The sequence below is a fragment of the Candoia aspera genome, chromosome 6, assembly GCF_035149785.1.
Source record: "Candoia aspera isolate rCanAsp1 chromosome 6, rCanAsp1.hap2, whole genome shotgun sequence".
NCBI lineage: Eukaryota > Metazoa > Chordata > Lepidosauria > Squamata > Boidae > Candoia > Candoia aspera.
The window spans coordinates 8,557,144-8,583,946 of NC_086158.1; the positions used below are offsets into that span (position 1 = coordinate 8,557,144).

The window sequence follows — 26,803 nt, forward strand, 5'->3', positions numbered from 1 at the left end:
ACATTTTTTACTCCAGTCATGCACATGCTTATCTCATCAAGCCTGGCAACAGAGAAGGAAATGCTACAAACCTCGGAAAAGAATCTCAAATTCCACTCTTTCTACCTTTGAAATTTGCTTAGTATCAACCTGGAAAATGTTCTTGAAGGGACCCAAAGTGACCTACAGTTGGAAGCGTATGTTCTGACCCTGACGTTGTAAAGTACCAACTTGTATTATAAACTGCAGGTGAATAAACTTGGTATCATAACTTTTTTTTTAAGCAGTTGCTTAAACAAACCCCAAAGGTCGTTTACACTGTACATAGAGTATGACTCAAGGCCATGAAACACTTTTGTCTACTCTTTGGTTACTCTAAGCATTCTGGTCTCTGCTAGGAAGATATACCTCATCAGCTGTCTTGAAGCCCTTTCTTCCCTTTCCTCACTCCCCAGATTTCAGAAGGAGTTTCTTTCACCTGGATATGGAATTCTTCATTCTGCTAGTCCTCAGCATTGGATTTTGTCAAGCCAGTTCTCTCCAACAAGAAGTAGATTGTGATGACCCAGAAGTCGTCGATGCTGTGGCTAGAGCAATAAAAGCATTTAATGATGACAGAAGTCAAGGATATAAATTTGCCCTCAATCTCATTCTTCATGCCTACAGAATAGTAAGTAAATTTCATAACAGCAGGAACATCAAAAAGCTAATTCGTTCTTTTTTCTTGTGTTTCACACTTTTTTAGTTTTTTTTCTTTTTGTAGTAGTTTGCTTTTTTGTAGTTTTAATCTTTGCTTCAAACTTAATACAATTCTTATTTTAAAAAAGCTAATTAATGGGAAGGTCATAGTTGGGTACTTGCACAAGAGTGTACCATCAGCACCCTCCAGCCAACATTGGATTGTGGTCATCTGAAAGTTCCCACCAGATTTAATGTTTAATTTAACAGAGAGAGAAATTTTTTATATGCATGGGAAATAGTCATCTTTACTGTATTAATACAGTAAAGATTTGGGATCTAGTTCATTTGGAATTTGGGATTTTGGGATTTTTCTCTTTTGCAATCCTGCTCCCCCACCCTAAAAAACTTGCTGAAAGGAACTTCTTTCATCCCAATGAGCATTTTAGTGACAATAAGCTGACCCTCCCCAATATAATCCAAAAATATTGAATTTCAGCTTAATGTAATTCCACAAGCGGCAGGTGACTTTGCATTCCAACCAAGTACTTTATTTTCAAGTACTTTTATCTGGGGATTCTCCCAAGTCCCCAAACAACCTTCACAAGCCTGGTACTCTTCAAGTGGTTTGGATTCCCGCCCCCAGAACTGCCAACTGGGAATTATTGGAGATGCAGCCTCACATTTTTAGAGAAGAATGTTCCCTCCCAATTTTGCTGCTTTGCCATACAAAGCACAATGCAATGCAACCATTTGGTGCCTTCCATTTAACATTGCCTGACTTGGATTTCCATGAACTTAAATTCTTTGGTAATGCTGAAATAGATCCAAGTTTCTGCACTAACAGAGATGTTAGTAGAGGAACAGGAAAAATTTAGTCAGTTTAAATCTAGATTAAATTGAATTACTTATCTTAAGTAAGGTAAACTCTCCAAGTCTAGCTCAAATTCTGATGACTTCTCACATCAATATAGAGGTGGTTTGGTAGCGTCTTTTTTCAGATTTTTTTTGCGGGGGGGGGAGGAATGCTCCAATCTAGAATACAGCCTTGGTCTTAATAGTCTTCCATCCAAGTCCTAAATCTGATTCTGCTCACTTAGAAAATCAGCCACAGTTGGCTAGATATATCTATGTACATATATCTCCTTGGCTTATTCTTTCATACAGATTTTGCTTTTTTTTTTTTGCATTACTTCTTTGTTTGCATCCACGCATTATTAACCAACTATCAAGGCTCACTTGTAAGAGGTCGGTGGACACAGATTGGGATTTGTAAGTGAGGGAATCCAATATTTATTTATTTATTTGTCATATTTCTTTACTGCCCATCTCATATTATAACAACTCTGGGCAGTTTATGAACAATTAAAATAGAAGAATAAAATATAATTTTAAAAGTACAATATCAATATATAAATATAAAAATGTAAAATATACAATATACAATATAAAATTAATAGTATGAATACAGTTAATATTAATATTAATTAATTATAATTATATTGTAATTAATGTATTATAATTATATTAATATAATATTAATAGTACTAATACTATTGGAACTAAATCGGGTGACCCTATGTTGTGCTGAGTTCACACACTATAGTAAACAAAGCAAAACTGGGGTTGAGTCATTTGTGGTTTAGGATATTATAGGAACTAGCTCAACATGATAAGCCCTAATATAGTTTATTTATCTAGGCATAAACAGGGGGATTGATCAGAGGAGCTGCATACAGCTAATTTAACTTAAATTTAATTAATTTGGATTATAGTTTTGTCCTGGTCCCACTTCACCACTTCTCTTTTCTGCAGTTCAGCCCTTGGGACTGTACTCAGTGGGCAAAAGTGGAGTCATGCCATGTATTCCTGGATTAAAACAGTGGATGTTACATGACAAATAGCCAATGCCTTCCAGCCTGCAACATTCATGGTCTCCAGGCAAAAATCAGTCAGTGTTTACAGAGGTTAAATATTTGATCAGCTACACTTTTACTAAAAGTTTGCTTTGGGTTTCAGCTTGATTTGCCTTCACAAGATCCTTAAATTGAAAGACTTGTTTTGCAGCAAGATCTGCAAAAATTTTGACTTCAGTAACATTCTAGATTCTGGGAGGCTGGCATGATCATTCTAAAGTTAGTTTGCTGTTAGGATGAGTCTAGTTCTGCAGTAAATCTCTTTTGGAATTGTAGCACTTCTACCTACCTGCATGGGAGTTGTAAAAATAAAACATTCCTTTACTGAGAGAAACAGCAGATCAGCAAGAAAGCTAGCATTGAACTGCTTTTTGCTGGCATTTTTGTTTTGGAAGCTTCTGTATAGAGGAATGCTCAGTTAAGGGATTCCTTAATTAAAGCTCAACAAGACTTTCCTAATCTGGGGTCCTCCAGATATATTCTATTATAATATTGTACGGAATAGGAGGTTTGCTTGGATTCCAAGGGGCAGAAGTGCTTCTGAGAGCTTGTGGGTACCCACATAGCTGCTGTTGGCAACTTCCTAAATCAAATGGGCCTTTTCCTGGGATCACGCTGCAAAAGGGGCGGGCACCTGCACAATCCTAGAAAAACACCTTTTCCTCTCTGAATCCAAAGTGCTGCCAGCTCTATACAAAGCCTAGTATTGATACAGCTTTAACTATTTCTCTGAGGTTCTTTGGACCATTACATGCCGTAGATACGCAGAAGAACATTGGCAGTCTTGATTACTATTAGAATCCGGGCCATGCAGGTGAGTTGGCCACCAATATACAGTAAGAATGCAACTTGGGGGGGAAATTACATTATTTATGTTTTTAATCACTGGTTGTGTATCACTTTGCTCTTACGTTGTTTTAACTGTTAGCTGCCCAGAGTCATGAATATGAGATGGAAGGCCATATCAATTTATTAAATAAATAAATGAAAATGCCACAGCACTCATGTAAGTATTCTTTTCAGGCAGGCCCTGGAAAAAAATTTCACGTCGTCTATGAAGTAAGAGAAACCACATGTCCTATTGCTGCAGATGAACCCTGGCAAAACTGTGATCTTTTAGAGACCTTGGATGGAGTAAGTATTCATTCTTCCTCCTTTGAAGTGTCAGAAAGGAGATTAGAGGGGACAGCAGGAAAAAGGAGAGAGGTGTATGGGGCTGCCAGGATCACCACATGCAAGGAGGCAAAAGTTGCCATTAAAATAGACGTGTGGAGAAACTGCATTTTGGCACCAGCCGCAAGGATGGATACAATTAGGTGGATTACCTATACCAGTGTTTCTCAAACTTAGCAATTTTAAGATATGTGGACTTCAGCTCCCAGAATTCCCCAGCCAGCATGCTGGGAATTCTGGGAGTTGACATCCACGTGTCTTAAAGTTGCCAAGTTTGAGAAACGCTGGCCTATACTGTCATGTGACTGTGATGTCTGCATGCGTGTCTGTAGTGGGGAGCAGCTGGCCCTTTAAAAGGTAACCCCGCCTTCTGTGCCCAGAGGAAGTCACCTGACCCCTGAGGGCCAGTAGAAGGAAAGAAGAGGATTCTGTCAGGTTTAGGCGGGAAGAGTTTAGGTGTCTTTTCCTGGCTGGGGTCCAGGATGAGGGGTGAAGCTATTGAGCGAGTTAGAATTGAGTTAGGGCTTTTTTGTATTTAAACCCTGCGTTGGGTGTGTGGAAACTGATTTTCTTTTGGCACCTTTGATACAGTTGATTTTTGTTTCAGTCCTGGAGTTGACCAGTGGCCTTCTAGCACCCGCCTCCACCTGGCTGAGCTAATGACCCCCAAAGTTTTTGATTGGATTCCCGTTTTGTATCTAGCCAGACCCAGGGTGGGGCGACCATTTCCCCTTCAATCCTCTCCCGGCTTCCCAGAGGGCTGGTGGGGAAGGGAGAAACTGGTTTATAACAAGGGGGGGGTGGGGGGTGGCAGCAAAGAGACCTAATTTTCCAGTCACTCCTAGGTGAGGGTTACTTCAGAACCAGAGTAATAATACTGGTAATGTATTCAGCTTGTATGCTGCCCAACTCTCAATGACTCTGGTCAGCTCACAACAGTCAAACAAAGAAATTACAGAAGTACCTCAGAGGGAGGGCTGGTTCAACCCTAAGGGTGCCTTTTCCCCTGTCACAGCCTGTGTACGTAAGAGATTGGATCCTGACTAGCATCCAAGAGAAGTGTCTCAGATGAACCAAGACCTTCCTTTGAGGACATTACCTGAGATGCTCCTTTTGTAGGTTCTCTTCAGCCCATAAATGTTCACCTTTCTTGCTATGCTTGGGGGCTCAGTCTACACCACCTTATTTGCTTGAGCTGTTTAAATATATTGATTTTACTCATAACCATTTAAGATGTAATCATACCTTTTACACTTTTATTCTGGTACTCAACTGTTCATTTTTATTATTATTTTCATTCTTATTGTTATCAAAGCCTACCAGATAGTTCTGAATGGATTTGGTACTGTTGTAACATCTATCATCTATCTAATATTTATTTATTTGTTTGTTTGTTTAATTTGAAAGACTTATGTGGCCACCCGTTTTGTAAAACACAACACTAGAAGGCCCACAAGAATAATAAAACCAAAAATGATTTTAAAAAAACCTGGAAAACCAAGAAAAGACACCTAACCCAACATCTCTAATCCATAAAACCAAAAATGATAAAAACAATAAAAAACTGGAAAACCAAGAAAACTAAACACTGGACCCACCACCTCCAATCCATACTAACCTTGGTCTCCAATTTTACCCCAACCCAGCCCCTGGAAGAAAAGCATTCTGGAAAGCCAGAAGAGTGGGGACCTGCTAGATCCCAGGGGAAGGGTGTTCCATAGGGCAGGAACTGCTACAGAAGAGGCACGCTTCCTAGGTCCCACTAAAGGCAACACTGAACACACCTGGTGTGTGCTTATCCTATCTAGCCTAGTGGAGAAGGCAGATACCCTCAAGGAGAGGCAGTCCTGCAAATAACCTGGTCCTGTGCCATGTGGGCTTTTACGGAGATAACCAGCACTTTGAGTTGCATCCAGAAAGAAACTGAGAGCTAGTGCAACTTACCCAGCAGTGGTGTAACATGGGCAAACTGAGGGGTGCCCAACACTGTGCAGGCTGCCTCATTCTGGACCAGTTGTAACTTCTGGGTGGTCTTCAAGGGTAGCCTCATGTACAGCAGATTGCAATAGTCCAACCAGGAGGTGACAAGGCATGAGTGACTCCTGGTCCAGGAATGGGCACAATTACACATAAGATGGGGCTGTGCAAAGGCCCTCCTAGCCATGACTGCCACCTGCTCCTTGAGCAGGAGCTACAGGTCCAGGAAAAAGGAAGGAGGCTCCTTCTCCAAATCATTCTGGTGAAGGACTACCTAAGTGGTCGCTAAGAGTCAACATCCACTTGAAGGCACAACTTATAGAAGGTAAAACGACAACCATCAATTCTGGAACCAAGTCCCCAAAGTCCTCTTGACTCAAGGTCTCATAATATGCAGTTTTGTTGTCTGCAAATGGAACTCCCACCTGTATTTACTTCTTTTTAAAATCATTTTTGACCTTATTGGTAGAAGAAAAGAGATTGAGAAATGGGCTGCTCTATTGTTTAGCCAATGAAGAAGTGAATGCTAATTTATTGATGTGAATCCCAGTTTATCCACAAACAGAAGCAAGCATATCTCTACAGAAGAACAGCACCTTTCCCCAACCTTAAGTCCCCTAGATTTGTAGGTCTACAACTCTCAGAGTTCCATAGCTGAGAATTCTGGAGCTCTAATCTAATACATCTGGAGGATATAGTGTTAGGAAGAGGGAATCAAGTTGGGCCAGATTAAATTGCTAATTGATAAGAACAAAATCTTTAAAACTCAAGCAGGGTGAAGGCTAGTTTGGGGCACTAATATCAAGATATTTACTGCGGCAGATCAAAATATATTTTTTTTCTACCCTAATCCCAACTTTCAGAGATCAATATATGCAGCTGACTCGCCCGCACAGACTTCCAGAAAACTAAGCAGTTTATCAATATTTCAGATTCTCTGCCACTTCATGAACTACATTTAAGCTTTTCCCCAATAAACATTTTCTTCTGCTTCACAAAGCCACTAACATGGATAAAATCCATTCATCCTAAACCACATTTTAACAATGAACCATTTATATCGTTAATTTTCTTTGAAACCTTACTTTTCATATTAGATTAAACTTTGTGTAAACAAATCAGAGGCTTTTGGGATATATGTTTGGGTCAAGAGGCTCTAGCTGGATAAGTTGTGGATGAAAACACTGCCAAGTGAGACTTTTAAAAGAAGTACCCTCAGTACATTGGTTTATTCCACTAGGCACTGCCAAATGTTTGTTTATATTTCGAATTTCATCACTGCCCATCTCAATCAAGGAGCAACTCTGGGCAGTTTACAATAAAAATATGATGATGAAATGATATGAGAAATGACGATTGCCATCTACCCAACTGAGAAAATAGTTTCATGATGCTAGATTCCCAAACATCTATCTGCATCTATTCCATCACTTATTACAAAATATATAGGACCTTATCTGCAATGTTTGAGCACAGACAGTGAAGGTCCCACAAACAACCCATTGACTGTTTTCTAACTACTCTATTAGAACATATTCTGCAAGCTCACATCCACATCCTCTCACATGCAAACAATATACATACCCACAGGAAGAAACATAAGGAGAAAGAGAAAGGGCCCTTCTCCCCCATTGGCCCAACAGGTGAAAGACTTGGGAGATTCCAAATAGGTTTTTGTGAGAGAACCTCAGCTTTTCCAAAAGCATACTCTACCAGGATAATAGTATCTGTGATGATTCCCACAGCTTTCCTGGTCAACTAATAATAGAATGATATATAAGAGCATAGTGGGATTCAGAACATAATAGGATGATACATATAGAGAAGAGATTAGAGACTGAAGGTATGCACTTCATATCAAAAGTTATGGAATGCGATGAGATCTGTTTCTTAACAGTGGAAAGTGAATTTACCTAACCCCTGATAGGCAAGTGTGATACCCCACTTAATACATCAGAGCTAAATTGATGTCTCTTTTTGCTTCCCCTTACAGGACTCTGGAACCTGTACAGCTGACATTGATATTCATGAGTCACAACAGATTTCCTCCATTTCGCAGAGTTGCAAAATTAGCACAGGTGAGTACATTTTAAGTTAGCATTCAGAAAATCATCGTTTTTCTATCCTGTTCCTCAAGTTAAATAGAAATCCAACCCAATGGGAAGGCACCAAGTTAAAAGAAAGTTGGTGATGATAATGGAGAAAAAAATAATAAGTGACCAAACGAAAGATCTATACCAATACTTGTAAGAAAAAAAAATCAGGAAAGGGTGATACAAGAGCACCTCAAACTTCATTTTCCATTGTGTGAATTCAATACATCATGGGCCAGACTAGATTTAAGAAGAGCCAAATAAGGATTTGCATATTGTTGAATGACATCAACAGAAAGTGCAGGGAAAAAATGTTTGGTCTTTTTGAATTTTTAGAGAAAGGTTAAGGGCTAACGGTGACCTTAAACCTTAACTTCTAAACCATAAGATACTCATTTTGCCCCTTAAAAGTCCCACTGAATTGGAAAAATCAGCCCAATTTTGAGTGATGAAGGGTTTTAATGAGTGCAATGAATGCCTTAGACCTCAATGCCTTATTCCATTTCACCTCTTAATTTTCCTCAATCCCCCAAAACAAAAAGTGGGCTAGCCTAGGTTGCTCTAGATGTTGTTCTCCAAACATACACTTGCTTATCAGAGATAAACTTATTCCCCAAAATTTGGGAGATGGGTGAAAGAGAAAAGAAGATGGGATCTCCAGCTACAACCCCCTCACTTTCCATGCACAAAAACAAAACATCTGCTTTCTGATGGGTATATCAACTTTGTTAAACATTGTGTCTGGGCTTCAACAAGGTCACTATTCTGCTGACCAAATAAAAAAAGAAAAATAACAGAATAACTATGTATGTAAGAAAGCTGTACAGTCACTCTGGCAGCCACAGCACATATGGCCATAAAGATTCACAGTTCTCCAGCCAGGCAGGAGGCAGTCTTTGCAGTGGGCCAATAGGAGCTCAGGAGGAACCTCCAAAGGATCCTCTTCCATGACACCTAGAACGTCCATGGTCTTCTGCTTTCCCATGGAAAAGAACACTTCCCTGCCAGGACATGGGTGGGTCAAGGAGGTCACATGGAGGAGCCTATAATCCCCCATCCTAGTATAAATCTGGGCTGATTATGGTCATCTTCAGGGATGAACTAAGATCTATTCATGTAACTTAATGAAACTGCCCCCTGCTCTGCTTTCCAAGCATCCATTTGACATTTCTCCTAGAGCTATAAGAATGAAATAAGGTGCAATTTATTTAAGATACTTAATGATAGCCCACCTTTCAGTAAAGCATACAGGGCAGCTGCATGTTAAAAGAAAAAAACAGAGCTAAACAAGAATGGGAACATCTGCTAGTGACACCAAACAAACCAAAGGAAAACATACTAAAGGGGATGATGTCATTTCACACCCACTTCTAACTGTGTTTGCAATATAGAAAAATAGAAAAGAGATGGCAGTGCAATTCTCACAGCTCAGTGCTAAAAGTTCAACATCAGATCTAAGGATTTGTAATATATGCTGGTGAATTCAGACACATAAATTAAGACTAGTCCTGCTCCAGCAAGCCCTGGGCAAATGTCTGTGCAAATGCATCCCAGATTATTAAGAAGCATTACTGAACTAAGCTTTTTAAAATAAATAAGGCAGGTTTTTTAATCTACCAGCATCTTTATTGGTTTCAGACATGTTCACAAGGTAATGGTGACACCTAGTTGTCAGCAGCATTAAGTGGCCAGGATATTGCTACACCTTGTTTTCAAAATGAAAATTCAAATCGACAAGAAGTGCACCTCTAGTTCTTATGCCTACGAAAAGTTCCTCTTTGCGCTTGGAAAAGAAAAGAGACAAAACTACGGGCAACTTCCCCATCCCTCCTTTCCAACTCTGTTAGAGATTTAATCAGCTATTAAAGCTACAGCATAATACATGGTTTTCCTGAATTTGACAAGTCCAAGTTTTAGCCCTGATACTAGTATTTATTTATTCAATTTATATTTATTTATTCATTCATTCATTCAATTTATATAGCTGCCCATCTCAAACCAGTGACTCCGGGCAACTTATAATAATAAAAACAATCATACAATAAACACAATACAAAAAATTAAATATAAATATAAATACAGATGAGAGATCTTAAAAACTATTGGTGTTAGCACAACCATGAAACGGGGCCCTTCGCACACTCAGGGCGCCAGGCCCAGGCACAAAGCCAGGTCTTCAAGGCCTTCTGAAAAGCCAAAAGGATCGGGGCCATCCTAATCGCAGGATGGAGGATGTCCCAGAGGGCAGGCGCCACAGCAGAAAAGGCATGCCTCCTGGTCCCCACCAGCCAACGTTCTTTGGCTGATGGGACCCAGAGCACGCCCATCCTGCCGGACCGGATTGGATGGGTAGAAAAAACTGGGAGAAGATGGTCCCTCAGGTAACCCGGTCCCAAGCCAGGAAGGGCTTTAAAGGTGACAGCCAGCACCTTGAATTGCACCTGGAAACACACTGGCAGCCCATGCAGCAAATGGAGTAGAGGTGTTACATGTGCCGAGTAGCTGACACTACTTACAACCCGGGCAGCTGCATTCTGTACCAGCTGAAGCCTCCGAATGCTCTTCAAGGGAAGCTCCATGTAGAGCGCATTGCAGTAGTCCAGACAGGAGGTCACGAGGCCATGAGTGACAGTGAGTAGTGCCTCCCAGTCCAGGAATGGGCACACCTGATGCACAACCCGAAGGTGTGCAAAGGCCCTCTTAGCCACGGCTGCCACCTGCTCTTCCAGCAGGATGCGTGAATCCAAGAGGACCTCCAAATTGTGCACCAGATCTGTCTGGGGCAGTGCCACCCCATCCAGGACCAAAGATGGAAAAACCTTGGTACTGGGAGGCCCAAACACCCAAAGCCACTCAATCTTGCTTGGGTTGAGCCGAAGCACATTGTGCCCCATCCAGGCCCCTACAGCCTCCAGGCACTGAGATAGGACATCCACAGCATCACTCAGGCGGCCTGGCGTGGAGATATAAAGCTGGATGTCTTCAGTATACTGATGATACCTCACCCCAAACTGTTGGATCACCTCACCCAGCGGCCTCATGTAGATGTTAATGAGCGGAGAGAGAACCAAGCCCTGTGGCACCCCACAGAGTAGGGGCCATGGACTGGACCTCTCCCCTCCTACCAACACCGACTGGAACCGACCCCAGAGGAAGGAGGAGAACCAGCATAACACAGTGCTGCCCACCCCCAACTTTCAAAGCCAGTCCAGAAGGATACCATGATCAAAGGTATCGAAGGCCGCCGAGAGGTCAAGAAGAGCAAGGATGGTCACACTGCCCCCATCCCGCTCCCACCAGAGGTCATCCAAGAGCTCAATCAACGCCGTCTCAGTCCCATATCCTGGCCTGAATCCTGACTTAAAGGGGTCTAGATAATCCGCTTCATCCAGAGCCCTTTGAAGCTGCCATGCGACCACTTCCTCAACAATCTTCCCTAAAAAGGGGAGGTTGGAGACTGGACAGAAACTATCCAGATTAGTTGGGTCAAGCGATGGCCCCTTCAGGGAGGGGTGCACCACCACAAGAGCCAGCAGGACCACCCCCTCCCTCAAATTATGTGGAAAAAGGTAGATTTTGCAGCAACATTTGTAGCGTAGCAAATCATAAACAAGATGACTATGAATCTCCCCACAACCTATGCAGTTATCTGGTTTCTGGAGTTTCTTCTTCAGCCCATAAACAGCTTTGGGAGGCCCACTGTCTGCTTCTCATCTGGTCTCCTCTCTGTTCCCAAACATTAGTCTTCTTCCACCTCATTCCTTCACTCTATGTTGCAATCACAACTCCCAGAATTCACAGCCAGAAGAATGCTGGCTAGGAATTTTGGGAGTTACAGTCCTAATAGACTTGGTGGTCACCAGAAGGGTGCAGTTGGAGTAGGCTGCTGTACAGTCACTTTGTCCAGCCAGACTATAAGAGCCCAAATGTATATATTGTTGGAAGGCTGGGACTAGATGTCTCTTCTTTTTATACATATGTACAAACTACCATATTGTAATGGTTGCCTATTCTAACATATCAGGTCCACAAGTAGGTTCTTTAGGAAAACTGATTTATTGAAAGAATAGTATGCAAATACAGAGAAAGCTGAGAATGAGAGAAAGCACGCCAAATGCAAACTAAAAACCCTCGCTCCAAACCCGACCCCGCCCCTCGCCCTGCCATAGCAACCACCCCCTCCCAGGTGTTGAGGAGCGTTAGACATCGGCCTGGGAAAGTAACCTTGAACACATGTCATAACCCAAACATACATTCCAGAACAACAGCACAGAGGTTACAGCCCGGCACGGCTGAAATACCCCTCCCCGCAAATGACAGACATGGATCAGGAAATTGACATGCGAAACGTTACGATGTACCCAGAACATTGGAACGATGAACATGACACATATGTGCAAAGGTTAGATGTAATAAATCCCAATGTTGAAGGGGGAAGGTATAATTTTTTGCCTACCATTAATTTCTTTAAGATAAATTGCCCCACATTGCTCATCCTCTTCCAAACTACTCTTTTCATTCCTTATCTGTTTTTTTTTTTTTTTTAAAAACCCTGTAAGCCTTACCTGTTTGTGTCCTGGGCACTGCAGTAATTTCCATGTTACTTCCATTTTTCATTTGTCTACTTTTGTTTTGCTTTCTGTAATTTATTATTTGCTTCCTTTCAGGCCCGGAGAATGTAGTGCGATCCCATACTCAATGCCTAGGTTGCTGGCATCCCATAGACACTGACAGTTCAGAAGTGCATCCTATTGTGAGACACACCATACAGCAATTTAACAATCAGAGTAACCACAGTTCCTTATTTCAACTTAGGATAATAATAAAAGCTCAACGTCAGGTTTGTATATGTTCCAATAATTCCGCATCTTAACTTTACAGAATTAGGTGATTTGGATAGATGCATAGTTAAATCTGAAAAAGTTGAATGCATGAATGCCCCCACCAAAATCAGTGGGGACTTCCTCCTTTTTGTGTATATTTTTGAAACCATCATATTTAAAAAAAACAGGCCTGTCAAATGTTGGCAAACCAGACAAAATACAAATATAATTCTGGGAGTCACTGTGCAGTTTTATTTAACCTAATCCCTTTTCTCCTAACAAGATACTTGCTCTGTGCATTTCTCTTAAATTTTCTTGCAGGTGGTTAATGGATGGAATTACCATTTGGAATATTCGATAAAAGAAACAAATTGTTCTAAGAATACATTTCAAGATCTGAATCCAGCATGTAGACCCCTTCCTGGAGGTGTAAGTGAATTTCTTTTATATCATACTCCTAGAATAGATGATGATGATGATGATGATGATAGATAGATGATAGATAGATAGATAGATAGATAGATAGATAGATAGATAGATAGATAGATAGATAGATAGATGATAGATATGATGGGATATATCGATGAAGGAGAAAGAGAGATGGCTAATGGAGGGACGATAGGGAGATCAGTATAGATACAGATAGATGATAGATCCCTGAACAGTGTGCAAGAAAGACCTTTAAATGTTAACATGCATTTCATAATCTGTGATACATTCAAACACTGGACAGATTTTCTGCATTTACAAATCTAAACCATTGCAATTTTTATATTCGCTTTCTCTCCATTTAAAGCAGTAAGACCTGGGAAAATACATAGAAATATGAATAATGGAAAAATATGAGTTACAAATAACTTAGAAAAAGGAAGTGGCTACAGACAAACTACTGCTCCCTCTAACGTGCTCTAGGTGCAGTGCACGATAGAAAGAGTGTATAAGAGGGCGTTAAAATTGCAGATAGTCATATCGATTTGGAGCTGGAAGGAAACCAGCATCTGGCAAGCTTGTTCTGACCAAATCTCTGCCTGGGGAGTTGCAAACAATAGGGGCACTACTGAAAACACCCGCTTCTGAGACCCCATCAGGTGACAATCTTGTATAGATGGAGGGAACTGACCGTCTTCGAGCTGGTTGGACAGACAGATGAATGCAGGAGAAGCTGGTCCATAAGAAAACCAGGTCCAGAGTCATATAGAGCCTTAAAGGTAACACCTGATGGAGTGTTTTAAGGTTAATAAAAGAACTCCAAGCAGCTAACAACGATCTTGCAAAGCAGAAGCATGAACCAAAACTTGCACATTAAGCTTAATTACATTCAGAAATAATTCAGTCTTCACACAGTAGTTAGATGAAGAGAAAAAAAAAGGTAGCTTACATTTATTCAGTAGATCTGGATACAAGTAGATTCATAGTAGAAAGCACTTATTCATCACTGGTCCTTTGTAGACACATTTCTATTGGAAATAGAAATGTCTGCACGTGAGCGAGATGGAAGGATGAGATTGCAGGTGTGCCCAAGAGGTAATATGGAGATTGTTAATCCCCAAACCCAAGGAGGAGGGGGAAGTGGAAATCAGGTGACCCATGTGACATCCCACAAGCACAATAGAGATATGTTTACTAGAAAGACCCCCTTCTGCTTATGAGACAATGCTGAGTTGACCCCTGATAATTCCAACAACACCCAGCACCTTGAATCACAGCTGGAAGGTAACTGGCAACCTATGCAGCTTCCAAAGCAGTGGAGCCGCCTGAATACATCAGGACACATCCACCACTGCTGGGGCTGTGTTCTATACCAGCTGTAGCTTTCAAGGAGTTGGACAGCCTTGAGTCATCTTTAGCTCTACCCACAAAGAAGTAGTGTTTCCCCACTTAAACTGACAGCATCCAAGAGCAGCTTCAAGGTGGGTAAAATCTGTAAGGCTCTGTCATGCAATACCCTGGAGGGAAGTCAGGGGATTGGCAGGGATGGGGCAGCAAATGCAGGAGAGAGACTGGCAGAGGGGACAGCAAATATCACGCTGGTATAGTGAAAGATTTTGAAGAGGAAAAATACAACTAGACAACTAGTATCAGGGAAGAGATGGAAGCCAAAATAGTGTGCTGCAGCTGCTTTCTCTAGGGAACTTCCAGAAACAGCAGTCAAATAAGTTCTGTTTTTCCTTCTGGCAAACAGAGCTGCCTTGGCACAGCTGCTAAAAGAAATTAAAGATTAAAACATGAAGGCAGCAATAATGTGATACACTTGCACACACATATACCTGTCAGACTCATTTGGAATTTACCACAAATTGCACTGTGAAAAATGTCCCTGTACAAGAGCAGCACAAATTTGTCAGGTGCCTCCTCTTTTCCCAGTCCTGGCCAGGGCCAGCTTAATCTGGGTGGAGAATCAGGATCCAACCTGCACAAAGTTATTTCTTGTTTTTCTCTCTCAATAGTGCAATACATGGCTCTATCTATCTATCTATCCTTGAAACTTTTTAAAAAGAAGATAAAAACTAATACAAACTAATATAAAGTAAGGAAGAAAAAAGAAAAAGAAAGAAAGCAAAGAGAAAGCAAAAAGTGCAAGAAAAGAAAGAAAAAAGTTGAAGATAGAAAAAAGTTGAAGATAGAAAAAAGAGAAAAAATACAAAGAAGTGGCTTCCAATATTCTTCACAGCAGTTAGAAGTACAATTTTATTGTACGCTTTCTCTCTGAAGTTACATCATAACACTCTTCTTTCTATAATCCATCCTGTCTAATCATTAAAGCCATAAGTCACAAGTTCGTTTTTTCCATTGTTATGCAAAAAGGCCATGAGAGGTTTCCAGCTATCAATAAATGTAGATAGTGTCTTTCCTCTAATCAAATTAATTAATTTATCCATCTCGGCAAGATCTGTCAGTTTCACCAACCATTCCTCCGTAGTGGGTAGTGCTGAATCTTTCCATCTCTGTGCATATAATAATCTTGTCACAGTAATCATATACTGAAATAATCTTCCATGGTTTTTTCTAACTGTTTATCAATCAGCCCTAAAAGGAAAAGTTCTGGCTTCAATTGAATATTAATCTTTAAAGTCCTCTGTATCAAAGTATGTATTTGAATCCAATTTTCTTTTTTTTAGCTTTTTTACATTTTTTAGCTTTTTTACAACCACCAAGTTGATGAAGATTCTCAGTCATCCAGGTGGAATTCTGTAGGTTGAGTCATGGCAACTGGATTTCTTTTGTTTTGGTCGAAACATTTCACTGCTTGTCCAAGCAGCTTCTTCAGTGAAACTTTTCAACCAAAACGAAAGAAATCCAGTTACCATGACTCAACCTACAGACATGCCCACCAACCGTGATAAAACGTCCCTTCAGATTGTTCACATTTCCAACTTACATTTGAAGTGCCTTTATACATTCTAAATAATTTCTCTGGCATCATGTACGAACGATACATCATTTTATAAAAATTCTCTTTGAGATCATACCACAATGTAAATTTCAACCCTTTTAACCACATATTTTCCCATTGCTCCATCTGTATATTATAACCAAAATTCTTGGCCCACTTTATCATACATTCTTTAACCTGTTTGTCCTCTGTTTCACTTCAGCAAAGGATCGTTACCTTGTCGTGGTGCTGGAGCTTGAGCACCTCAATGATGCCATGAGCTAAACCGTGAAGGGCCACCCAAGACGGGAAGGTCATGACAGAGAGGTCAGACTAAATGCAATCCCTGGGGAAGGTAATGGCAACCCACCCCAGTATTCTTGCCGTGAAAACTCAATGGATCAGTACAACCAGAGATATGTCGGTATACCATTGGAAGGTGAGACCCCCAGGTCGGAAGATGGTCAAAATGCTACTGGGGAGGAACAGAGGATGAGCTCAACTAGCCCCAGACGTGATGACGCAGCTAGCTCAAAGCCGAAAGGACGGCTAGCGGCCGACGGTGCTGGTGGTGAACGGCGAATCCGATGTTCTAAGGATCAACACACCATTGGAACCTGGAATGTAAGATCTATGAGCCAGGGCAAATTGGATGTGGTTATTGGTGAGATGTCAAGATTAAAGATAGACATTTTGGGCGTCAGTGAACTGAAATGGACTGGAATGGGCCACTTCACATCAAATGACCACCAGATCTACTACTGTGGACAAGAGGACCACAGAAGAAATGGAGTAGCCTTCATAATTAATAGTAAAGTGGCTAAAGCAGTGCTTGTATACAATCCAAAAAACGACAGAATGATCTCAATTCGAATTCAGTGCAAGCCATCTAACATCACAGTGATCCAAATATACGCCCCAACCACAAATGCTGAAGAAGCTGAAGTAGAGCAGTTCTATGAGGATCTGCAGCACCTACTGGACAACACGCCTAAAAGAGATGTTATTTTCATCACAGGAGACTGGAATGCTAAGGTGGGCAGTCAAATGACACCTCGAATTACAGGTAAGTATGGCTTGGGAGAACAAAATGAAGCAGGACATAGGCTGATAGAATTTTGCCAAGACAATTCACTCTGCATAACAAACACTCTCTTCCAACAACCTAAGAGACGGCTTTATACATGGACTTCACCAGATGGACAACACCGAAATCAGATTGATTACATCCTTTGCAGCCAAAGGTGGCGGACATCTGTACAGTCGGTAAAAACAAGGCCTGGAGCTGACTGTAGTTCAGATCACGAACTTCTTCTTGCACAATTTAGGATCAGACTAAAGAGATTAGGGAAGACCCACAGATCAGCTAGATATGAGCTCACTAATATTCCTAAGGAATATGCAGTGGAGGTGAAGAATAGATTTAAGGGACTGGACTTAGTAGATAGGGTCCCGGAAGAACTCTGGACAGACGTTCGCAACATTGTTCAGGAGGCGGCAACAAAATACATCCCAAAGAAAGAGAAAACCAAGAAGGCAAAATGGCTGTCTGCTGAGACATTAGAAGTAGCCCAAGAAAGAAGGAAAGCAAAAGGCAACAGTGATAGGGGGAGATATGCCCAATTAAATGCAAAATTCCAGAGGTTAGCCAGAAGAGATAAGGAATTATTTTTAAACAAGCAATGCGCGGAAGTGGAAGAAGACAATAGAATAGGAAGGACAAGAGACCTCTTCCAGAAAATTAGAAACATTGGAGGTAAATTCCAGACAAAAATGGGTATGATCAAAAACAAAGATGGCAAGGACCTAACAGAAGAAGAAGAGATCAAGAAAAGGTGGCAAGAATATACAGAAGACCTGTATAGGAAGGATAACAATATCGGGGATAGCTTTGACGGTGTGGTCAGGGAGCTAGAGCCAGACATCCTGAAGAGTGAGGTTGAGTGGGCCTTAAGAAGCATTGCTAATAACAAGGCAACAGGAGACGACGGCATCCCAGCTGAACTGTTCAAAATCTTGCAAGATGATGCTGTCAAGGTAATGCATGCTATATGCCAGCAAATTTGGAAAACACAAGAATGGCCATCAGACTGGAAAAAATCAACTTATATCCCCATACCAAAAAAGGGAAACACTAAAGAATGTTCAAACTATCGAACAGTGGCACTCATTTCACATGCCAGTAAGGTAATGCTCAAGATCCTGCAAGGTAGACTTCAGCAGTTCATGGAGCGAGAATTGCCAGACGTATAAGCTGGGTTTAGGAAAGGCAGAGGAACTAGAGACCAAATTGCCAATATCCGCTGGATAATGGAAAAAGCCAGGGAGTTTCAGAAAAACATCTATTTCTGTTTTATTGACTATTCTAAAGCCTTTGACTGTGTGGACCATAACAAATTGTGGCAAGTTCTTAGTGGTATGGGGATACCAAGTCATCTTGTATGCCTCCTGAAGAATCTGTATAACGACCAAGTAGCAACAGTAAGAACAGACCACGGAACAACAGACTGGTTTAAGATTGGGAAAGGAGTACGGCAGGGCTGTATCCTCTCACCCTACCTATTCAACTTGTATGCAGAACACATCATGCGACAAGCTGGCCTTGAGGAATCCAAGGCTGGAGTTAAAATCTCTGGAAGAAACATTAACAATCTCAGATATGCAGATGATACCACTTTGATGGCTGAAAGTGAAGAGGAACTGAGGAGCCTTATGATGAAGGTGAAAGAAGAACGTGCAAAAGCTGGTTTGCAGCTAAACCTCAAAAAAACCAAGATTATGGCAACCAGCTTGATTGATAACTGGCAAATAGAGGGATAAAATGTAGAAGCAGTGAAAGACTTTGTATTCCTAGGTGCGAAGATTACTGCAGATGCTGACTGCAGTCAGGAAATCAGGAGACGCTTAATCCTTGGAAGAAGAGCAATGACAAATCTCGATAAAATAGTTAAGAACAGAGACATCACACTGACAACAAAGGTCCACATAGTTAAAGCAATGGTGTTCCCCGTAGTAACATATGGCTGCGAGAGCTGGACCATAAGGAAGGCTGAGCGAAGGAAGATCGATACTTTTGAACTGTGGTGTTGGAGGAAAATTCTGAGAGTGCCTTGGAGTGCAAGAAGATCAAACCAGTCCATCCTCCAGGAAATAAAGCCAGACTGCTCACTTGAGGGAACGATATTAAAGGCCAAACTGAAATACTTTGGCCACATAATGAGAAGACAGGACACCCTGGAGAAGATGCTGATGCTAGGGAGAGTGGGGGGCAAAAGGAAGAGGGGCCAACCAAGGGCAAGGTGGATGGATGATATTCTAGAGGTGATGGATTCGTCCCTGGGGGAGCTGGGGGTGTTGACGACCGACAGGAAGCTCTGGCGTGGGCTGGTCCATGAAGTCACGAAGAGTCGGAAGCGACTAAACGAATAAACAACAACCTCTGTTTCAAAGTTTATACATTTCAGCAATTACGTGTTCATCGTCAGTACACAATTGTACTTCAAATTCTGTCTTATTTTGCTAGCTCATTCTTATGCCAAACAGTATTCGCTTCAAACTGCTCTCTTGACACAGTTTTTGGCAGGCGGCCAGTCGGTGGCTTCTCTTCATTTATTGGTGTAATTCCCCATGCCATCCTAAATCTCCTAGGAGCACCACCTATAGATTAACCTTTCAGGATTGTGCAGAAAAGTTCTTACTATAGGCCAAAGATAGATAGAGCTGTACTGCTTGATCTCTATAGTAGATACAGCAGGAGGTTAACAAGATTTTTCACCCTACCACAACGAAATGACACACCCACCCTTTACAATTGTACTGCTGAAATCAAGGAATATTATATTTATTTTTTATTTTATTTTATTTTTCAAATTTCTATCACCGCCCCTCTCTTACAAAAAGGGGACTGGTTTTTGTTAATTTTATTGTAAACCACCCAAAAACCATAAGACACATAAATTACAGTACTAACGACCAATGTAAATAGAGAATAAATAGATATAAAATCCAAGTAGCAATAAGCACTACGGCGCCAGCCACCCCCAGGAAGAACTATTGCCCTTCCCATCCCATGAAAAACTTCTGAAAGCTCACGAGAAGGCCACTCTCCAGACTGCACATGTGCGCTTCTCCAAAGCACGCGCTCCCTTCTCACGATGCTTCAGAAGGCTTCTAAGGTCTTCCGAAAGCTCACAAGAAGGCCGTGCCCACCCCTCTCCAAGTTGTGCGCTGCATTAAAGTATGGTTTGTAAGGGGAAAAAGAATTGTCCAAAGAACTGAAATCAGAAATACATGAACATTTTAAATGTTTATAAATATTGTATACCAAAGTAAATGAAGGGGAAGTTAGAAACTAAATATTTACCTACAATGTTTTTAGTACTTTTTCTTCTTTCTTCTTCCCCCCCCCCTTTTTTTTTGTACTTTTAAACATCAAAATAATGGAGATTTTGGCACTCAGCCTAGAGATTTAAAAAGATCTTTAAAATCCTTTTCATTATTGTAAAAAATAACATAATATATTTTATCTATGATTAATTGCTCATCAACAATCTACTGAGCACTAACTGTACAATTTCGGTAACTTCTTTCTCCACTAACTGATACTTTATCTCTGCATCATTTTGTTTTTAAATTGTTTGTTCTCTTTCCTTTCCTTTCCTTTTTCTCTAATCACAGATAGCAGGTTGCTGAATAAAATATCCTTGCACAAACCTGAGGTTTGATGCAAGGTGGACATAAAAATCAAATTCATAATTTATAGAGTGAAATGGGGAAAAAAATGGAACTGCACAGAAAAGCAAATAAGTAAACTGCCATAGAATCCGGGCTGCACATTTTTACCTATAGAAAGAAAGGATTCTTTAAGCAGATATTCCCCCTGCTTCAAATTACCTGGAGTTTCCCCAGATTCCTGGAAATTCTCAACCTGAATCAGAAACTAGGGAGAACACTCTGAGATCTCTGCTTTTCCCAGCACCAGTTCATAGCCTCTGCCTGAGTTCTGCCTCAGGCTTTGAAAGGACCAGAGCTTTTCCCTGGTTCCCACAGAGGGAGGGGCTGAGATATTCTGATATCGTGTGCATGTGGCAAAGTGCTCTTTCCTGTGGATGCATGTTATCTGGGAGGAGGGAATGTGTGTCCCCTGTGTGAGCTCCTACTTTGTGCCAGCTACACTCACAGGGGTGCCATCTGGATCCCTGGAAGAACTGCCCGAGTGAGGCAGGGCAGTGAGATCAGGAGCTCCCTGATGAAAGCTTGGTTCATTCTTCTTCTCACTTCTTCTCCCCTTCAGCAAGGAGGTTCCTGTACAGCTTATGCCTACGTTGACAGTACAAACACACTGGTGTCTGCTGAACAGGCGTGCAGACTTCAAGGTTTGTGACTGCTGCTTCCTTGATTCAGTACTGCTTGGTGTATCATGACAGTGACAAATTCATATTGCATGTATTCAGTTCTTTAGGGTGTCCTGCTATAGATGTGAAAGCCCTGATAATGTTGCTGAACTGCAACTCCTACAATCCCCCTCCAATAACCACGTTCCTAAGGAATCTGGGAATGAGGGGAATGCTCCCTAAAGATACGAACTCTGGCAACTGGTGACCACATTATAGGAACACAACCTCAAGTCTCTTTGCTTACACAGTTGGGTCATTAGTTGCCTTCCAGATACTGTACACTGCAACTTTTATCAGACATAGCCACCGTGGTCAAATGGACACAGGATTAATGGGATGAGGAGACTTCCATTCAACATCTGGAAGAGCACAAATTGGTCATCTGAGGACAAAACCAATGAAAACATACCTAAAGGTAGTCCTTGTTTAATTACTGCCTCATACCGAGACCATTTGCAGTTACAATGGTGATGAAAAAGTAATTTTGCAACCAATCCTTGTATTTACAACCTTCATAGGTCCGTAAATTAAAGGAAAGCTGAAGTAAGATGGTAAGGAAATTCATATTGCATGTATTCCGTTCTTTAGGGTCTCCTGCTATAGATGTGAAAGCCCTGATAAAGTTACTGGACTACAGTTCCTAGAATTCCCCTCCTCTGACCATACTTCCAAAAGATACGGGGAATGGGAAGAACCCATCAGGGACAGCCAACATGGCCAAAGTAGAGGGGATGATGGGACTTGCAGTTCAACATTTGAAGGAGCACAGACTGGCCATCTGAAAACAAAAATGATCATAAAATATAAGTCTGGTTAGGTATGGCTTCCAGAATTATTTATAGTGGAATGGAATAAAGCTTTCCCTTTATACAAACAAATTGATGACCACGATGCAACCATGGATAACCACACAATGGGACCACCACTACCAGCAAACTCCAAATTGCTACAGAACAATTTGCACCAATGCATTTTTTGCATTGACAAAATGTGTTCATTATTCCATTACAGAAAATAACATAGATGCAGGCTGCTATTCTCATACTCTTTCATTTTTAGAATAACCTGATATAAATCTACATTTTTATCTATATATTTTAACAGTTGAGGAAAGGATGAGCTCTTCTGAAGTGTGTGCTGGTTGCCCCATCAAGATTCCACGAGATAGCCCAGAACTGAAGAAGCTTCTGGAAACTGCTTTGGAATTATTTAATGAAAAAAGCAACAGGGACTTCTATTTCAAAGTTGTAGAAGTAACAAAAGCAACATCACAGGTTTGAATTCTGCCTCTACCACTGTACTGCAACTTAGTGTAGATAAGAACATCTGGTTTGAAGTAGGCAATCGCCTTTTGAGCTTGAATCCTTTCCCAATTCAGCTGGCCTTGTACCAAGGTGATACTGTGGTGGAAGACCAGTGATTTCTATGTTGGAAACTCCCCCGGCTTGATGGGCTAGAGTATCTGGGGATGACGCTTGGAGGGCATCAGACTGAGAAAGGCCACCAGGCTGCAGAAACTCTGTTCTGGGGGATGATCACTCTGGCAAAGCACATAATTGTGGGCAGAAGATCTCAACTTGAGCCCCTGACATCTGCCGTAAGGACTGGGAAAGATTCCTGGCTCAAACCTTGGAGAGTCCGACTGGTAAAAATCAACAATATTGGGCTTGATGGATCAGTGGTTTGACTTGATATATGGTAGCTTCTTACATTCATCTAAGGCAGCAGCAAACCATCTTTCCATGGTGCTTTCACTTGCTTGTTTTTGCTATAATCCTGGAGAAGGAATGGGCCCCTGGGGCCTTTGAACCTGGCATGAGCTAACTGGACAGCAGGCTAAAGTTTTTGTTCTTCGTGGTTCATGCTACTCAGCATCCAGTTTAAAAGTTGCCAGTCATGTTTCTCCTTTGTATTTCAGGTTGTGGCTGGAATAATGTATCGATCTGACTTCAAAATTCAGGAGACAAATTGCTCCAAGGCTGAGGTTGAGAAGCCAGATGAACATTGTACTGTTGTGGAAGACGGTGTAAGATGCTGGGATTAGTTCAAGAGGAATATTTTACTTAAGAGAACAAGAGTTCATTTTAAAGCGGATTCTTGAAACAGAATGTTGGTGGGAAAAGTTGCAATTCCACATAGATGCATATTGAACCTTGAGATAATCTTTCTGATAGGACAATCCTATGTATGTCTAACTCAAACTCTAAACCCTAAACGCAAGTTAGCAAAACTCCTGTGTGCAAACAATCCGTATGATTAATAGGATGGCCTGGTTCACCCAATGGGCTAGGGTAATAGTTGGGTTCCCACAACATTCCAAACCTTAAACTATTCAGACCCATTCTAGTTTCCTAAAATCCCAAGATTGTTATTAGGAAATCTTAGTAAGAAGATAATATTGGGATAGAATTAGGTGAAGCAGAGCTATGCTCCACAAACTAGTTTTCTCCAACTTGCTGCTGGGTCAGCTGGAAACCTCAAGATTCCAACACCTTTGCATATTCCCTTGTTGGGAATGATTTTCTGCACACACACAGACACGCACACACACACCCAGACACATACTAATATAGGAGTAATATGTCAGGACTTTGTTGCTTTAATTTATACTCCCTGCCTTAACTTTTTGAATGAATTCCTCTTCCCCAGAGAAACAAATCATAGACAAAAGTCACAGAACTGTTCAGTAAATTAAAAAAAAATTGAGCTTTTGGGAAAATGAACAATTTTCCAAAACGGCACTCAAACATAATTATTCTGCATCATATTTTGTTTTTATGCCAATATTTGACAAGAGATGAGCATGTCCCCCTCTGTTTTGTTTGGGTGACAGGAACTGTTGGACTGCTCCGGCTCAGTTTATGAGAGACCCTGGGAGTCAAGAATCGAACCAAGAGTGACATGCACAGACCAACCATTTTTACCGGTATACAAATCTGTCTCCTCCCTCTCCCTATCACTCTCTCCTCCTAACACAGGTTGTGATTATCATGTATAAGCCCAGAGAGATTGGTGTATTTTCCAAGGGACTAGTAACCAGCTTTTCAGATATTCAGTTATAAACAGCTAATGAAGATAAATTAGAGGAAGTGGTAGAGAAGAAGTTCAGAGACAGGAATTGTACTAACCAAATTGTTCCTCTTAAAAACGGCTAAAAGCACATCGGTATTGGAGCCTAGTGTACTTCAGCAGGGGCAGCATCTTTGCTGTTTCTTCTGCCTAAGGTGCATTATATGCTGAACAAAAATGAACCAATAACCTCACGTGTTCCTAACAGCAGGCCCAGAGTCTGCAACGGATATAAGGAACTTTGTCATCCATAAAATGAAGGAAGTCCTGTCAGAAGAAGCAGAAGGAAAAGGGGGAATAGCAATAAGTTCAACAGGGTTTGTCTGTGGCATACAGAAGCAGGAACTCCAGATCCTTCACTGTTTGAGCCCAATATGATGTTTGTCCTGTCTCAGGCCAAGCACACACAATTACATGAAGAGGTAGTTGAAAATTTTACTAGATGAGTTTTAAGCAAATATCAAGCAGCAGAGGGAAAGGTATGTGCAAACACATGCACGCACACAAGAGAAATCAAGTCCCTAGAAGTCCAAACTTGCCTAAAGTCCAAAATCCCAGCAGCAAGCCCAAGAGTAGTCAGGTGAAATCCAACAGTTCAGAAACATTGTAGCGAGGTCAGCCAGTCCAGGTTCAGAGTCATAGACACAGGTTCGAGTCCAACCCAGAGTCTGGTTTTGCAAACAGTTGTTACCAATGAAGAGCTCAAGCTCATAGCTCTTCTTAAATAAGAACCTTACCCTGCCCACTTTTGCTTTATCTTATCTCACAGCAGGTCTTGTCCTGAAGACCAAAAAGTGCTGCCCTGGTAATAAAAAAAAGTTGCCCCCTAGGGCTCAGAAGGATGTTCTAGGTGGAATGGGAGGATGCCAATTTGTCCTTAATTTCAGGCAACAAAATATTGAGTCAGACAAAAAAAATATTCCAGTGTTACAGTCAATGTGACATCCCTCCCAAGAATCCTGGGAACTGGTAAGATTTGGAATCCCATTCTCATAAAACCACAATTCAATGGATCCTTGTCTAAGGAGGGTGATAGAGTTTATAGTGTGGTTATGCCCTTCAGAACCAGAAAGGTGTTTTGGAAGAGTGTTGGGCTGATAAAGCTAGGAGAACTGGCTGATATGTAATTACAGTATGTTAGTGTTTTGTTAAGGTAGAAATGTGGGATAAAATATGTTAAATGCATTTAAATAAATACATTGTTTGGAGAATTCCTAATAACTAAATGACATTTCAGTTGAATTTTAGGGCACCCCCAGGTTTCACCCCTTTCCGAGGTGTTTCCAGAACCTCTACTCAAATCAGTAGTAGAAGAGCACTGGAAGAATCCCATCCTGATCCAAGAAGACCAGACACTCGTGGAAACAGACGGGGCCACGGCCACATTCATGGAAACAGACAGGGCCATGGCCACGCCCATGGACACAGACGGGGCCACGGACATGGGCACAGAAAGCCAAGAGAGAGTTCCTCTGAGGAAGTTGAAGTTCTACCACCTGTTCAAACTCTAGATCAACTGTCTACTTCAAAACCTTTTCTGGAACAGGGGGTTACTAGAATTCCACTTGAAGAAAGTGTGGGATTTTCTGAGGTCTCACCAACATATGGCAGCCCTATGGATTCCCCCCTTTTCTTAGACCACCTACCAGATCTTCCAGAACCACCAAAATGTCCCGGAACACCATGGAAACCTACAAAAGATCCAAAGCCTCAAGATACCTCCTTTAAGGATTTTGATCTTTTGGATGCGCTCCAGAATTAAAAAAAAAAAAAAAGCAGTGAGTTATTTCTCCAGAAATGCTCTAAGTGGAAACGATGAAGTTCTTGGGATTTCTGACTGCATAGAAGCATAACACTTAAATACAGTTGCAGCCAAGTTTGGCCTGCAACATCAGCTTGCCAAGCTTCTTAATGTCTTTGCAAGGTACAGTAGTTGGCAAACAGTCGAACTAGAAAGTTAATTCAGTCAGCTCAGCCAGCAAGCAATATGCACCACTGCCTTCTGCAGCAAACTTGCAGAACCAGTGTTGCCTGCATTCAACCCTGGAGAAAAAAATATTCCCTGGAAAAGAAAGGGCCCTTTGCATGCCTAGAGCAGCTCAATGGGTGAATTATGTTGTTTCTCTGCAGTCAGTTATTGTGGAATTTTAAAGGTGCACTACTTTCCTATACCTGATTAGAATGATTATTTTATGACAAATTTGTAGTAACTGCATTGAATTCGGTACAATTATATTAACTAATCCACTCTTTCTATTACTGGCTTGCCATACATTTGATTGCACACCCTTCCTTGACTAATAAATAAAAGACACGTATCAAAGCA

At 41.3% G+C, this 26,803-nt stretch overlaps 1 protein-coding gene and 2 long non-coding RNA genes across 4 annotated transcripts; 1 reads left to right on the plus strand and 2 right to left on the minus strand.

Moving 5' to 3' along the window:
• Window positions 1-324: 324 nt before the first annotated feature.
• LOC134499639 (kininogen-1-like) lies at window positions 325-26,803 on the plus strand. Of its 2 annotated transcripts, none has more exons than XM_063306388.1 (10): window positions 325-649; window positions 3,597-3,707; window positions 7,717-7,801; window positions 12,484-12,656; window positions 12,961-13,068; window positions 21,306-21,387; window positions 22,513-22,682; window positions 23,327-23,434; window positions 24,242-24,334; window positions 25,715-26,803. In XM_063306388.1, the coding sequence occupies exons 1-10, from the start codon at window positions 464-466 to the stop codon at window positions 26,237-26,239; spliced, it is 1,641 nt and encodes a 546-aa protein (XP_063162458.1). In that variant the 5' UTR covers window positions 325-463; the 3' UTR covers window positions 26,240-26,803. The 2 variants fall into 2 exon arrangements, with proteins under 2 accessions (XP_063162458.1, XP_063162459.1); XM_063306389.1 differs by lacking the exon at window positions 325-649 and adding an exon at window positions 3,284-3,387.
• On the minus strand, window positions 12,876-15,139 carry LOC134499643 (uncharacterized). Its single transcript, XR_010068167.1, has 2 exons — window positions 14,327-15,139; window positions 12,876-13,854 (listed from the first exon to the last, which is right to left on the minus strand). It is a non-coding gene; the product is annotated as an uncharacterized LOC134499643 (long non-coding RNA).
• LOC134499642 (uncharacterized) lies at window positions 15,962-21,296 on the minus strand. Its single transcript, XR_010068166.1, has 2 exons — window positions 19,450-21,296; window positions 15,962-16,219 (listed from the first exon to the last, which is right to left on the minus strand). It is a non-coding gene; the product is annotated as an uncharacterized LOC134499642 (long non-coding RNA).